The following is a 15659-nucleotide window of genomic DNA, read 5'->3' on the forward strand; positions in this document are numbered from 1 at the left end:
AAATAAGGCCTTTGAGACATTCTCAGTACTTTTTCAGTTGAGTTTGTTTCCCCCTTTTACTTTGCGTATTTACTCATGGTCCCATCCTCAATGAGTTATTTCCTTCAGTTCATTGGATGTTGACCTCAGTGGGATTTATCAACTTCTCGCTTAAACTGTGGCAGGGAAGAGAAATAGAACAGGCTTCCTGCCCAAGAATAATTTTTTGGCTTCTTTGAACTGGAGATATGGCAGATTAAAGTTGTACTGCTTTACAAGAGCTTTGTAATGACAAGCCAGCTGAGACAGAGTCCCTGGTGATGTAGAAGATAACCGAGATAGACAAGTCATTTGACACAGAGGACTATTTTTTTAAAAAAAATGGCAACCAAAGATGGATCTACATTTTGGTAGATTATGGAAATTACTGACTTGAAAGGGATTTTTTTCCTTTGGACCTGAGAACAATATATCAGCATGCTTCTCTCTGATAGAAGGTGAGGTGGTGTTACTGTCCTTATATTGATTGGTTGATTCATCTGTAGCATATTTGATTTTTCTTGGTTTCTTTCTCTGAGGTGGACAGCTGATCTCTCAGCACTGTCTGAGTTGTATTCCAGGTGTAAAGTTCATGCTCCAAAGGACAAAGGAATGCATAGAAGGGTGAATAACCTCAAATAGAATAAGAAGAAGAAGAAGAAGAAGAGATTGGATCTATCCCCCGCCCTTCACAACCCAGAGGTGTCTCAGAGCGGCTTACAAACTCCTTTCCCTTCCCCTCCCCTCCCCTCCCCACAACAGACACCCTGTGAGGTGGGTGGGGCTGAGAGAGCTCTGACAGAAACTGCTCTTTTTCAAGAACAGCTGTGCCAGAACTATGGCTTGCTCACGGTCATCCAGCCAGGTGCAAGTGGAGGAGTGGAGGATCAAACCCGGTTCTCCCAGATTAGAGTCTGTGCACTTCACCATTAGCAAAAATGACTATCAAAACTCAGGGGGGTTATTAATTAATTTGCCTGGGGAGGGTGAAGGTTGGGGAGAGGAGTGAGCTCAGCGGGGATGTGATGCCATAGCGTTCCCCCTCTAAAGCCCAGGCGTAAAGGATCAAACCCTAAATGTCACTGAACTGTAGGAATCCTCCCATTCCTTGTTGGAGACTTGGGCAACACTGCTTGCACTTATGAGAAACCACCAACCCACCCCTGATGATGTCAGGCAACCCATTCTTCCCCTTCTTCCCTTCACAAACCCACACATGGCAGAAATTGCTACCTGAAAGACATCACACTACATTGGCACTTGTGCCAGATTCTATAGCACACAATGGAAAGTAACTTGTGCTTGTGGTTGGGAGTTCAAATGCCTTGGGACTAGAATCAGAACCATGAAGGAAGGAATTTTTTCCCATCCGACACATACTAGAGTACATTGTTACTGTCGAAAACCATCAGAGTGCTTCACTTTTTCTTTTTTCTTTTTTACATTTTGGCCGGAGGGACATGGACTTCATTCTGCTATGCAATTCTCATTGGGGATTTAGGTCTGCATGTTGGTCCAAAATCAGGGGCCATTGCTGTGCATTTTGTATGTGTCACATGGACACTGTCACGGTCAGGTCCAGTGAGCAACAGTTAGCAAAGCAGGTCTGAGAGCCAGTCCAGGGGTCAGCCGAGAGTTCAGTCAGAAAAGCCTTTCAAAGAAGTCCCAAACAGTTTAACACAGCTGCAGTCAAAACATACCAAGAGTCATAGTCCATAAATCACGCTGAGTCCGATAAGGGCAGAGCTGAAGCTGTAGTCAGGGAAACGGCAAGGGTCAGTTTGCCGTAAATCAGGAGCAGATAAACAGATGCCGAAAGTCCAAAACACCAACTGAGTTGAAACCGAAGAATCCGCAAGATCTGAAGCAAGGTCACACAGAGTGTCTGGTCCTGACATCAACGTTGCCAGCACGGTTTGCTCAAGGCAACAGGTCTGCTGAAATAGCGTGCTGGGTCATTATCTCATTAGCTCCCTGAAACAATGTCCAGGCTGCTGTCAAAACTCAGGGCTGAGCGAGCGTTGATCACACATGCATGCAGCCTTTCACCTCTCATTCAGCTCCTGACGCCTTCGGTCTTGGAGCCTGTTGACAGGTGGAGGAGAGTCTGGTGGTGATGCACTTGTGCTCGGCAGTACCTGATTGACCTCAGGTGGCTCTTGCTGAGTGGTATCCTCCTCAAAACTTACAGTTTCTTCTGTTAAAGGAGCCAAGTCCTCCTGTCCCTGGCTGTCAAGCCCTGCTTCTGAGGCCACGTCAGGGGCAGCATGACAGACACCACCATTAAGTTGAAGGAAGGATCATGTGGCCCTTGATAGGAGGAGGAGCTAGTTTCCTCTCAGCTATAAACTTTTCCTTCCATATTTCTTGGAGGTAGAAGTGATGGGAGTTTTTTTAAACTGATTGGCTGATCTGCAGGACTAGCTGTGTCCTTATGGAAGACAGACAGGGTGAGGAAAGTTAACCTTAGCTATCCTTTTGGGTGTGTGACATAAACAGCTAAAGTTGACATGCCTAAGGCAGAAAACCCTAGGAAAAATTGGGGGTGAGGGCACCACACTGACATCACTTCTGGTAAAAACCTGGAATGACATCTTTATATACTCAGTTGTTCACAAAAACACATGGTTTTACTATAGAGTATTTTGAAAAATGCTAGAGTGTCCTCTATGTCACATTTGGATTTTACAGTAAGTGATGTAAATCTGAGGGACTGCCTTTCCCCATTTGTTCCCCAGATAGCACTACAGTCTGGGGCACAACAGCGTCTAACTATTCTGGGCCCCAAGGATGCGAGGCTTGCTGTTACCAGGGCCAGGGCTTTTTCGGTAGTGGCTCCTTACTGGTGGAATGAGCTCCCGGAGGAGATCAGGGCCCTGTGGGACCTTTCACAGTTCCGCAGGGCCTGCAGGACAGAGCTCTTCCACCAGGCTTTCAAATAGGAGCTTCCACCACTGTTACCACCAACGATCTCATGTGTACATCGGGAATATTGGACTGGCCCACTACCAGCAGTACCATTCAACATCTGGCCCATAGGACTGGCCTGAAGATCAGAAGATGACCAGAATGAAAACACATGCCATGTACTTTAATATCATTTAATACTGCGAGCATTTTAATGTTTATTGTTGATATACTAAGTATGTTTTATGCTATTTTAATGTTTTATGGTTTTCCTGAAATCGGCATATTTTGCTGTCTTTTGTAAGTTCCCCAGAGCCTGTTTACAGGGTGGGCGGGGTATAACTATAAGTATAAATAAATAATAGATAAATAAAAATGTTCGTTTCCCTCCTATCACTTCCTGTCAGTAAGTACACCAGCAGACAATGGGTCAGGAGGCCTGGTTTTCTTAGTAAAATTAAGCAGATTTTCACCAAAACTCAAAAGTATACTGATGGGTGTCTAGAGGCTTCCAAGGGTGAATGGAACTTACCCAGGAAAAATCTCTCACAATATTATTGGCAAGAAGGAATTTGTTTAGAATACTCCCTTGGGTCTGGGAAGCATTGTTTGTACCTTAACTGTCAACGGGAAAAGAAAAATGGCTATAAAGGAGGCCTCTTTTAGCACAAGTTTGGGTGTGAGTACATGGGAAACAGCACAGCAGTGCAGCCTCCATAAAGCCTGATCCAAGGTGTATTTGATCAAACACTTTTAGCTGAGAAGACAATAATTCAATACAAAATCTACACTAAAAGAAGAGTGAGTGGTGTCTTGTTGCATTAATAAAGCCCATTAATAAAGCCCTAGGCTAACCTGTCATGTATTTGTTTTGGCATGTGTGCAGGTGGGTTGCTGGGTGGGGCAAGAGCAGGATCAAAACATTGTAAATATATAGTTGTGACCCTGTGTACGCTCAGCATTAATGCATTGGGATGTACTCCCATCTGCAGTCCTGGAAGGAAAATTTAACAAGACTCCTTACAAAGAAAGGATATGCCCCTGTTGTGTGGATGGTATTGAGTCTGTAGAACATGTAATTTTTGATTGTAAAATGTGAATCTCTTCCTTTCCCTAAGACATTCCCCATCTCTCGCAGGCAAAGAATCTGCCTTTTAAGAAATTTGCTGTTGAGTAGATGGGCAGAAGTTACTTATCAGGTGGCTAGGTTTGGATGGCTTGCCCTAAGAATTAGAAAATCTATTGTAGCTCGAAAAGAAGAGAACTGAGATTTAGCTTTATTAACCTTAACCTTTATGGTTTTATAATCAGTCTTAAAATGTTTGCTTCTATTTTAACGTGAAGTTTTGTTACAATATGTATAGTGGTTTATGTGTTGGTCAATTACTGTGAATAAATTTGAGTCCTGTGAATAAATTCATACATACATACACCCAGCTGGAAGTCAGTCCTGTCACAGTACACCATATCCCCAAACAAAATCATGGCTTCCGATTGGGCTTCAACACCTTCTTACTCACCCATGGGAATTTGGAACCCACTTTGTTGACCCACTAAGAGAACGAAGAAACTTCTGCCCAGTTCTGTGGGCGGACTGTACTTGTGAACATGCCACTTGTGAACATGAACTCTGGAGGCAATCAATTATCTTCTCCTGTAATTCTTTGGATTACTGTAATTGATTCTTCAGGCCAAAGCTCCCATGGCTTTTCAGCAAGTGCTAGCAAACAATCTGAGAGAAGTAATAAAAAAAGACCTTTTGACAATGAGAGCTGGGGAAGAGGAGAGGTGAGGCAGGGCTTGTTAATTCAATTTTGTCTGCTTTGATTAAACAGATTTGAGATTTGGTGTTGTTGTTCAGTCGAACAGTTGAGTCCGACTGTTTGCAACCCCATGGACCACATCAGTACCTGTAATCTCAACTAGCAGTCAAGACTTGCATTTATAACAGGTGGTTTGTAAGGCACAAACGAGTGCCATCCAATGTAGCCTGATGGACTGTAGATGAGCTCAGGAGAATCAGCATCTAGAGAGAAGCTCTGCTGCCAGGATGGTGAGCCTAGTGTTGCTGCTCCTTTTGCCTCATGTGGCATGCAAAGTGCATGATCTCAAATGCCCTGTTTGTGATCCCCTCCCTCTTCCCCATGAATGGTACCAGTCAGGGGACCTCCTTATTGGTGGGATTACTTCTCAGATCCTTTACACCTTTCACACTTTTTCTTTTGAAAACAATCCTTTGCAGAACATGTTGGGGGTACCAGAGTAAGGATTGTTTTCTTTTTCCTCCTCCCCCTGTTTGAGAGCTTGATGCCTATAACCATTGCTACTTGAATTAAAAGGCGGGACAAAGAAAGAATATGCTGGTCAGGTCAAAGATTTACTTTCATGGTGATGGCTACTGGTGCAAACACGTAGGTTTCAAGCCATCCAACCTTTTATTTTGTTCAGTCTGTGTAGCCTCCACCCACAAGATCTTTTAACATGGTATTTTTGGCCACTGTGTGAGACAGAGTGTTGGACTGGATGAGCCATTGGCCTGATCCGACATTGGCTTCTCTTATGTTCTTATGTAACATGCGGGTCCCAACAAAGGCAGGATACAAATTGAAAATAATAAATAATAATAAATAGTAACATCCCCAACAGCCCTTTGGGTGCTCAAAGGGGACCCCTCCTTTCTTTTCTACCCGCATAAAAATATCAGTCAGATCCAGCCCGAAATGTAGAATAGAAATATAGCCATGCAAGCATTTTTAGAAGTCATTTTAATCCACTAAACATTCAAACCATCTTGTTACAAAAAATGGAACTCATATGACCAGCCATTCCACACAAAACTTCTTTTGCCTGCCTCCTGTCCTGCTAGGGTGGCCAATTTTTAAACTAGTCATTCTACCTGCCTCTTTCATGTCACCATAACAGGTGATGTTATTTGTTTCTATGAAAAGATTCCTCAGACCATTTTCTTATGTTAAGCCTTTCTTTGGCAATCCAGCCTCCTGATAAGTGATAAGATTAACCACAGAGCATCCAAAGCTGCAATTTCTATTCATAGTTTATGAAGCAGAGCTTCCTTCAAGAGCAGCAGAAAGAGTTCATGTATTCAGGAGCTACAGTTTAATGTTGTGTCACATTACAAGTTGTTTATAGAATTGTCCTGATGTCATTCTGCTAGAAATCTGAGAATGTGAAAAAGTGAAGGTTGGGGGCAGGGTCAGAACTGAAAATTAAAAAAAACTGAGAATGAGAGAAACTAACAAAAAGAACCCTCTGAAGAAAAAGAAGTTGGTTTTATGCACCACCCTTCACTACCTGAAGGAGTCTTGGAGTGGCTTGCAATCACCTTCTCTTCCTCTCCCCACAACAGACAACCTGGGAGGTAGGTGGGGCTGAGAGAGATCTGAGAGAGCTGGGACTGACCCAATGTCATGCAGCTGGCTTCATCTGGAGGAATGGGGAATCAAACCCAGTTCTCCAGATTAGAGTCTGCCCCTCTTAAGCACTACACCAAAATGAAGACAAACAATTATGTCTTTTGACTTGAGGTTTTGATGAACTGGAGCAAACGTATATGATTAGCAAAAGGAAAGGACAACAGAGCCCTTCACAGCACATATTTGCTGTGCTCAGTTAGATGCAGAGGGGTAGATATGCTGCAAAGTGACAAAGAAGTAGTTAGGTTTCTTACTATTAAAAAAGTCAGCTGTAAAGTGAAAGTAATGAAATAAATAGTATTTGTGCATCAAAGTGTTATCCAGACCAGAAAAGTTACTTGGAGGACTTTATACAAAGGTATGTATTAGCTCATAAACGATCCATAACAAAGGGTTTGTTGACCATGCAATGGATGTACAAAGACAAATCAAAGTGGGAAGAAATGACCATGCAGTGTGAAGTTCTAATTTAAAGCATTTTTAAATCTCTATCTGCAGTATGATGACAAAGTTTTACCAGCATTGCCTTGCCTTGGCATTTGCTGTAGATGAAATCAACAAGAATCCAAAGATTTTGCCTAATATCACTCTCGGGTTCCGCATCTTGGATAGCTACTATGATGCAAAGATGACCTATCATACCACCCTGGACCTGTTCTTCAGAGCACATAGATTTGTCCCCAACTACAAATGCAAGACCCAGGACAAAATAATAGCAATCATCGGGGGACTCAGCTCTGAGATATCTTACCGTGTGGCTGACATTTTAAGTCTCTACAAGATTCCACAGGTAGGATTGGTATGTAAGGCAGTAGGAATTGTCACACATTATATTCTTAGTCTGAGATTGATAGGCATTTTGAAGTGAACGGGAAAATTCTTTCACAGAGGCAAAAGAAATAAGAAAGGGTATAGAGAGGTCATTCCAGCAGTTTTCTTTCCTATGACAATTTCCCAGAAAATGAATATTTAGATAATTGAGTGAAAGCTAACTAGAATGATATGTGACTTTCATTAGCACCATATCCTCAGATAATTTTCGCAAATTTTAATTGCATAAAATGGTATATGATATATGGACACTCCTCCTAGCTCATCTCCATAACATATATACATTTTCTTTTTAGGTCACGTATGGATCATTTGCCCCAGAGGATGAGGGTACAACACATTTTCCTTCCTTTTTCCGCATGGCCCCAAATGAAGCACATCAGTATACGGGGATTATTCAGTTGCTTCTCCATTTTGAGTGGACATGGGTTGGGCTTTTAGCTGTGGATGATGAGAGTGGAGAACATTTCTTGAAGACCCTGGAGCCACTGCTTTCCAGAAATGGAATCTGTTTGGCTCTCACAGGAAGAATTCCTAACCGTGCAGATTGGAATACCTTGGCAGACTACAATGATTTATTGTCAAATATGTACCTACCATTCATGGAAAGAAAAGCCAGGACATTTATCCTTTATGGAGAATCTAGGACTCTTGTAAGGATGATCTTTCTGATGTACCTAGGAGACCCTGGGTATACGTATAATACATCACTTAAACGTGTTTGGATTATTACTGCCCAGGTTGATTTCACAATAACAGGAGGTCAAAGAAGTTGTGGTTTCCAGTTCTTCCATGGTGCCATTTCCTTTACGATTCATTCACATGAACTTCAAGGGTTCCAGAAATTTCTTCAGATTTTGAAACCTTGTTATACACCAGAAGATGGTTTTCTCAAGGAATTCTGGGAGCTAGCTTTTGACTGTTTGTGTCCAGATCCTAGAGTACCAGTGGATGTCAGTGATGCATGTACTGGGGAGGAGAAGCTAGAGAGCCTCCCAGAGCCTTTTTTTGAAAGGCACATCACTGGTCACAGCTATAGCATTTACAACGCAGTCTATGCCATAGCACATGCTTTGAATGCCATGCGCTCCTCAAGATCCAATCTCAGAGCAATGGGGGACAATAAAAAAATTGAATTTCAAGATTTCCAGCCCTGGCAGGTAATGAAATGAAATGCATCTTCTTTCATGATCAGAGTAGAACATTCAAAACTCCCCCCAATAACAGTGACTATGATGCATTGACTCAGTTATTCATTTAAAAGTTTTGTGGGTTGACATTTACTTCTATACTTGGACCATGTGAGAAAGTAATGTTAATCTATTATCTAATTCATTCATGCCCCACATTTCTTCCCAGTGGGGACCCAAAGGAGGTCACGTCATTCTCCTCTCCTCCATTTTAATCTCACAACCATCCTGCAAGGTAGGTTAGCCTGAGAGTGTGTGATGGACCCACGTCACCCAGTGAGCTCATTCACACCCAGGTCTCCCAGACATTAGTCTAACACTCTTAACCACTACACCATACTGACGCACAATATGTATGTAAAAATATTGTTTGCAATTCTTGTCAATTCATGGTGATTGGTGAAGAAAGAAATTAGATGAATCAAGTGGTTTGGTGCAGGACAAAACTCTATTTTTTCCACACCATTCCACAAAGGAGCAACCCTGTCTGGGTAATATATGCGGAGAGAGGTAATGACTGAATTTAACAAGACTCCTTACAAAGACTGACCTAAATTTACCGAATGAAGTCATCGTCTGGGTGGTGAATTGAACCTGGGTCTCACTACTCCTAACCCAACACAGACATTAACTTCAATTTATCGATTTTAGAAGGTCTTTGTGCTGGAAGTAGGAGGTACTTGGGCAGTGAAACTCCAAGTAACTGTGATTAATTGACTCTATGAAAAGTTTTGTGGGTTGACATTTACTTCTATACTTGTACCAAGTGAAAGAAATATTAATTTATTATTTAATCCATTTATTCATCACCTTTCTTCCCAGTGGAGACTCAAAGGGGTTTACATCAATCTCCTCTCCTCCATTTTATTCTCACAATAATCCTGCGAGGTAGGTTAGGCTGAGAGAGTGTGACTGGCCCAAGTCACCCAGTAAGATTCCATAGCACGAGTCAAGATTCACACACAGTTCTCCCAGATACTAGTCTGACACTCTTAACCACACCATACTCCCGATGCATGTAAATATATAGTTTACCATCCTGGCCAATTCATGCTGTTTTGTGCCTTTGATAAAAGAAAGTGGATGAATCAGGGGGTTTGGAGAAGGACAAGACTCTGTTTTTCCACAACCTTCCTCAAAGGGTCAGCCCTGTGAATGTAACATATGCTGAAAGAATGAATGACTGATCTAAATTCACCTAATGAAGTTGTTGTATGAGTGGTGATTTGAACCCGGGTCTCACTAGTTCTAAGTGAACACAGAAATTAACTTTAATTTATTTATTTAGAAGGAGTTTGTGCTGCCTTTCCACCTAGTTCAGGGTGCTCCAGGCAGCAAGCAGTCAGAACATTAAAGCAAATTTTAAAGTGCATTCCTAGAAAACAATGAAAAACAATTAAACAAAACACAAAAAACATACACCGACATGCTTAAAGACATACACAGGAATGAGGATCTGTTAAGGTCACTGAGAGAACAACACCTAACGAAGACTAAAAGTCTTCATCTGTTGGAGGAAGAATAATGATTGAAGGGAAAAAGAAATCCCGCTGGGAAAGGAATTAAGATTGGTGCCTCAACTGAAAAGTCTTCCTCTTTGGGTTTTCACCCATCTATCACAGAACATGGCGTTCAGTAATAGCAGCAGTGCTTCACGTAGAGGTAGGAGGTACTTGGGCAGTGAAACTCCAATATGTTATCCTTCCCCCTCTTTCAATTAGCTCCACCGGTTTCTTCAAGGCATTTCATTTAATAACTCAGCTGGAGGACATGTGTCTTTTAATGGTAACATGGAAGTGGAATCTGGGTTTGATCTAATGAATCTGGTCACATTCCAAAACAAATCTTTCCTTCGAGTGAAAGTTGGACGTTTAGATCTTGATTCTTTGGAAGGCAGCAAATTAGTTATTCACGAGGATCTAATTGTATGGCAAAGACCTTTTAACCAGGTATGATTACTATTATTCCTATTGTTATTATTACCACTACTGTCATCATCATCTTCTCAAAGGAGATGAGAACATTCTAGCAGTTGGGTTTTGGGGGGGGGATGCTTTACTGTGCCTTGACCTGGCTATAATCCAAATATGATCTTTCACATACAAAAACTTAAAGAAAGGTATGAAATTAAAGTGGCAGGTACATCTATTCTAGTCAGCATTTGAAAGCATTTTAAAATTATCAGTATTTATGAAATAATGGATTATTGACATCCTTTTTTTACTGTCATCTCACAGCTAATTTATCGTGAACTGGTAAGGCTTTCAAAGCAAGACACATTCGATCAGTACTTCTGAAACAATGGATTGTTGACATCCTTTTTTTTTTACTGACATCTCACAGCTAACTTATCCTGACCTGGTAAGGCTTTCAAAGCAAGACACATTCATAGGTGGCTTGCTATTGCCGGCCTCTGTGTAGCAACCCTGGAACTCCTTGGTGTTCTCCCATCCAAGTACTGAGCAGGGCTGAAACTAATTAGGCGAGATTGGGCTCGCTTGGGCCATCCAAGTCAGGGTTCATTTTCCATGCCTTCATTTTTATATCTGAGGAAGTGTGCATACACACAAAAGCATATACCTTGAATAAAACTTTGTCCGTCTTCAAGGTGCCACTGGACTCAAACTTTGTTCTGCTGCTTCAGACCAACATGGCTACCCACCGGAATCTATTTTCATTTTTATAGATTTTATTTATTTATTTATTTAACTTTTGATTTCTGGTCCGCTCAACCCCGAAGGGCTCTGAGCGGTTTACATTATACAATTAACAGTCCTAGCTAGGGCCACAGTATATATTGGGGGAGGGGAATGCCTACCAGGCACCCTACCAGCTAGTTATTTATCCAGCGGCTCTTCTTCATCCGATTCTGTGGGGGCTCAGCTTTCGGCTCTGCAGCGACTCCTGTAGGGTGGTTCCATCACTCTTTTTCAGGGCTCTTTTTGTAGCAGGAACTCCTTTGCATATTAGGCCACACACCCCTAATGTAGCCAATCCTCCAAGAGTTTACAGAGCTCTTCTTACAGGGCTACTGTAAGCTCTTGGAGGACTGGCTACATTAGGGGTGTGTCACTTAATATGCAAATGAATTCCTGCTACCAAAAGAGCCCTGAGTTTTCTTCATTGGCTGCAAATAACCAACCTCCTCTAGGCCAGTCTTCTTTGCCCAGAAGAAAGCACTAAATTGATTGTTGGCAGTTTGAAAATGTTCCTTATCAATCTAATAAATATAACAAATAATACCTGTTAACATGACACCTGCTTTTGCATTGTTCCATTCCATCTGCATTGTCTGTTTCCATACCACCTCTTGAAATCTAAGGAATGCCTGAATTCTCCCTTCCCAAACTTCTTTCATGTGTGGATAGGTGCTGCCTGTTTCGGTATGTAGTGATTACTGCCCTCCTGGTTATCAGAGGAAAAAGAAGGAAGGGGAGAAATTTTGCTGCTATGATTGTGCTCTTTGCCCAGAAGGGAAGATCTCAGACCAAAAGGGTAGGTTATTTAGGATATGGTTCTATGCTCATGTTTCTGGGAGTAAGCACCACTGAAAATAGTAGCTCTTCTGAGTAGACAATGGGTATACATCTAGGAAAAAATCATGATAATTTCACATCAAAAGTTGAAGGGGGACTAATTTTACGATGTTCGTGAAAGATATTACTGGTTCAGAATCCAACTCCATGTGGTTTGTTCTGATTCCAGAGGCTCAGGAAACCTCTAGACCTGATGCAATTTTGGTGTCATTGGGTTGAAGAAAAGCCGCTTCAGCCACAGCAAGTCCCTCATTCCTCACTTTCTGAAATGAAACAGACCACAGTGAGGAAAGGTGGCTAAGTCAGAGTTTTCAATGGAAAGTTTTACAAAAATCCCTGTTAGTGTAATACTAGAGAAATGACAATAATGCATTTTTTTAAATTGATGGTGGATGGTGCGATTTCCCCTTGCCTAATCGGAATCAGTGGAAAGAAGTCCTCCTATGCTGAAAGACAACTACTTTGTGGGTCTGTAAAATTGAACCCCTTGGTCAATTTGCTTGAACCTTGGCCTATCTTCAGATTAGAAGGACTATATTCTGTGCAAATTGGGTGTGGCTATCTTTATAAACAGTTGTCCCAGGGCCTCCAGTAGACTCCCCGTCTAAAGTAATGGTTTTCCAGAGCCTCTTGAAAATTCCCAGTGATGGCAATGGTAACTTACTACTGCATACGCTCACAAAAGGATAGGAGGATTTGTGCAGAGGAATAGAAATCTGGGGAAGGAAAAGAAAACATAGTGGTCAGCTACATGTGAGCAGTGTTCCCCTCTAAGCTGAGTTAGTGTGACCTCACTCACAGTTTTTTAACCTCTGGCTCATGCATTTTTGTCTTTATTCAGGAAGGATGGCTCCAGAGCAGACTAATTTCTGCAGTAGCCAAATGGATTGCTCACAACATTAATGCCAGTAGCTCACAAAGTAGAATTTTTGCTCACAAGACTCCACAGCTTATGGGAGCATTGCATGTGAGATGTAGATAATGATCAAGTTGGGCAATCAAAACTTCAGAAAGGATCTATAACTCCAGGGGTTGTTAAGTAAATCAAATGCTTTTGGTTACCCTTTATGTTATCCATTCCTAGTGTAAGGTGAATTAGGAGATTCTGAAATGCTTTCAGCTCAAGCTTTCACTGTTTTCAAGGAGTGCATGCAAAGGTGTTGAAGAGTAATCAAATTCTTAATGATTTTTTAGAAGATTTATGTACCTGCCTTTCTCTCAAGCTTCTCAAGAACTACGGTAGGATCCCAATACAGTAGTTTGTCCACAACAAATAACCTTTAAAAAGCACACGAATGTAACAATAGGCAAAATAATTAATACCGTTAGAGTCCAGTCCAGACTTTCAGGGAATAAGCATTATGACAATCAAAGTTCCCTTCTTTGGAGATCTCCGTACTTACTCTAATTGTGTCTGACAAAGGGAGCTTTGACTCTAGGAAAGCCTATATCATGAAACTCTTGTCAGTCTCTAAGGTGCTACTGGATTGGAATCTAACTGTTCTACTTCAGACCAACATGGATACCCTCTGAAAGTAATTAATGGAGAAGTATAAGTCGGGGGGGGGATGAAATGCCTTTTCAGGGGACCACTTTCACATATCAAACCAGCAATCAGAAGTCAACATGAAGAACGTTCTCACACTCTTCGGATATCATAGGTGGTCATGGAAATTTGTTCTAAATCACATGTGACCAGGCACTGAGATGGCTTTGCTTCCTTTTCTTTTCAGGCATGGATGACTGTTTCAAATGCCCAGAAGATCAATATCCAAGCAAGGATCAAGATCAATGTATTCCCAAGAGAATAAGCTTTCTATCTTATGGAGAACCTCTAGGGATTAGTTTAGCTTTGGTAGCAGCTTATTTCTCCACCATCACAACTTTTGTACTAGGAACTTTTATTAAGCACAAAGCTACACCGGTAGTCAAAGCCAACAACAGGGATATCACCTATATTCTGCTCATCTCCCTTCTCCTCTGCTTCCTCTCCTGTTTCCTGTTTCTAGGACAACCAAGGGAGGTGACCTGCTTCCTCCGACAATCTTGCTTTGGCATTATCTTCTCAGTGGCCGTTTCTTGTGTCTTGGCCAAAACTGTCACTGTAGTTGTTGCTTTCATGGCCACCAAACCAGGGTCCAGTATGAGGAAGTGGCTGGGGAAAAGACTGACCAACTCCATTGTCTTATCTTGCTCACTTATTCAAGCAGGCATTTGTACAGTATGGCTAGGAATCTTCCCTCCTTTCCCTCAGTTGGACACACAGTCCTTGAATGAAGAGATCATTGCAGAATGTAATGAAGGGTCTGTGACCATGTTTTATATGGTCCTGGGCTACATAGGACTTTTATCTCTGATAAGCTTGACTGTGGCTTTCCTAGCCCGGAAGTTGCCAGACAGTTTTAATGAGGCTAAATTCATCACCTTCAGCATGCTGGTCTTTTGTAGTGTCTGGGTGTCTTTTTTCCCCACTTACGTGAGCACCAAAGGGAAATATATGGTGGCAGTGGAGATCTTCTCTATCCTAGCCTCCAGCGCTGGGTTACTGGGCTGTATCTTTACCCCAAAATGTTACATTATTCTTCTGAAACCTGAGCTAAACCAGAGAGAGCAATTATTTGGAAGAAATAATTAAATACTTCTTTTGGCCTGGGATATTTTTTCAGTAAATTTGGTTTTTCTCGTATCTACAAAACGAGTACAATGTGTAGGAAACAATTAAGCCTATGATTCTGTGATGACTCCTTTCTCAGTGATGTGTTAATTTAATTTAACTGTTGTGTTCTTAATGTGTTCTTAATTTAACTGATCAGCTTAATGTGCAGAATTCAAGCAATTCTGCTCTTTGTTGTTTGCTTTCCCCTTTAGCCTACTGTTCTTATAAAAGGATAAGTGTTTGATATCTTTTGGTTTGTATGCCTTTTCTATTATCTTTGAAAGCCTGCACATGTGATGCTTGATGCGAATGAGTGTAAAATGTTCTGCAGTCTCATTTCTCAATCCAAACAAGGTCCCCTGTCCCTTGGCCTCCTCACTGGATTGCATTCCATTCCAATACACTTCCAAAGACAAATCTGACCAAGCTGTAATCTGAGATGACCCTGGAACTTTGGGAAATCTTTAACTGTCTACAATGAAATTGATTTCCTCCCCCCCCCCCAAGTTAGTATTTATTTAATGTTATTACTATATGGCCAGTCTGGTGTAGTGGTTACGTGCTCTAATCTGGGAGAACTGGGTTTGATTCCCCACTCTTCTACTTGCAGCTGCTGGATGACCTTGGGCAAGCCATGGTTTTGGTCAGAGCTGTTCTCTCAAGGACAGTTCTGGAAAAAGATCTCTCAGCCCCACCTACCTCATAGGGTGTCTGTTGTGGGGAGGGGGAGGGAAAAGTGTTTGTAAGCTGCTCTGAGACTCTAAGTGATGGGCAGGGTATAAATCCAAACTCCTCCTCCTGCTCCTGCTCCTCCTGCTCCTCCTCCTCCTCTTCTTCTTCTTCCTTCTTCTTCTTCTTCTTCTTCTTCTTCTTTGTGTGTGTGTGTGTGTCATTCAATGTAATTTACAAGTCTAAGATTAAAAATATGGATCCAGCAATGTGCAAGTGGAAACATTAATGGCCTTAGTGCTGTTCTGCTTGCACAAGATGTTGTGCAACACCTAGCAACTTCCTCCCTATATATTAGTGCACCCAGAAATTGGTTGCACAAGATTTGTTCAAATGAAAACTCTAATGGGGATATAGT

The 15659-nt window shown here is 41.8% G+C and overlaps 1 protein-coding gene across 1 annotated transcript in view; it reads left to right on the forward strand.

Moving 5' to 3' along the window:
* The window catches only part of LOC107122859 (vomeronasal type-2 receptor 26-like), a 20865-nt gene extending 6314 nt beyond the window's left edge, over positions 1-14551 (forward strand). The window contains exons 2-6 of the mRNA XM_015425999.1: positions 6858-7149; positions 7487-8350; positions 10102-10329; positions 11749-11875; positions 13650-14551. Of these exons, the coding sequence (XP_015281485.1) occupies positions 6858-7149; positions 7487-8350; positions 10102-10329; positions 11749-11875; positions 13650-14551 (2413 nt within the window). The remainder of the gene's footprint in view (positions 1-6857; positions 7150-7486; positions 8351-10101; positions 10330-11748; positions 11876-13649) is intronic.
* Positions 14552-15659: the final 1108 nt, after the last annotated feature.

Source organism: Gekko japonicus, unplaced genomic scaffold, assembly GCF_001447785.1.
Source record: "Gekko japonicus isolate JY-2015 unplaced genomic scaffold, Gekko_japonicus_V1.1 scaffold4195, whole genome shotgun sequence".
In the NCBI taxonomy this organism is placed as follows: Eukaryota; Metazoa; Chordata; class Lepidosauria; order Squamata; family Gekkonidae; genus Gekko; species Gekko japonicus.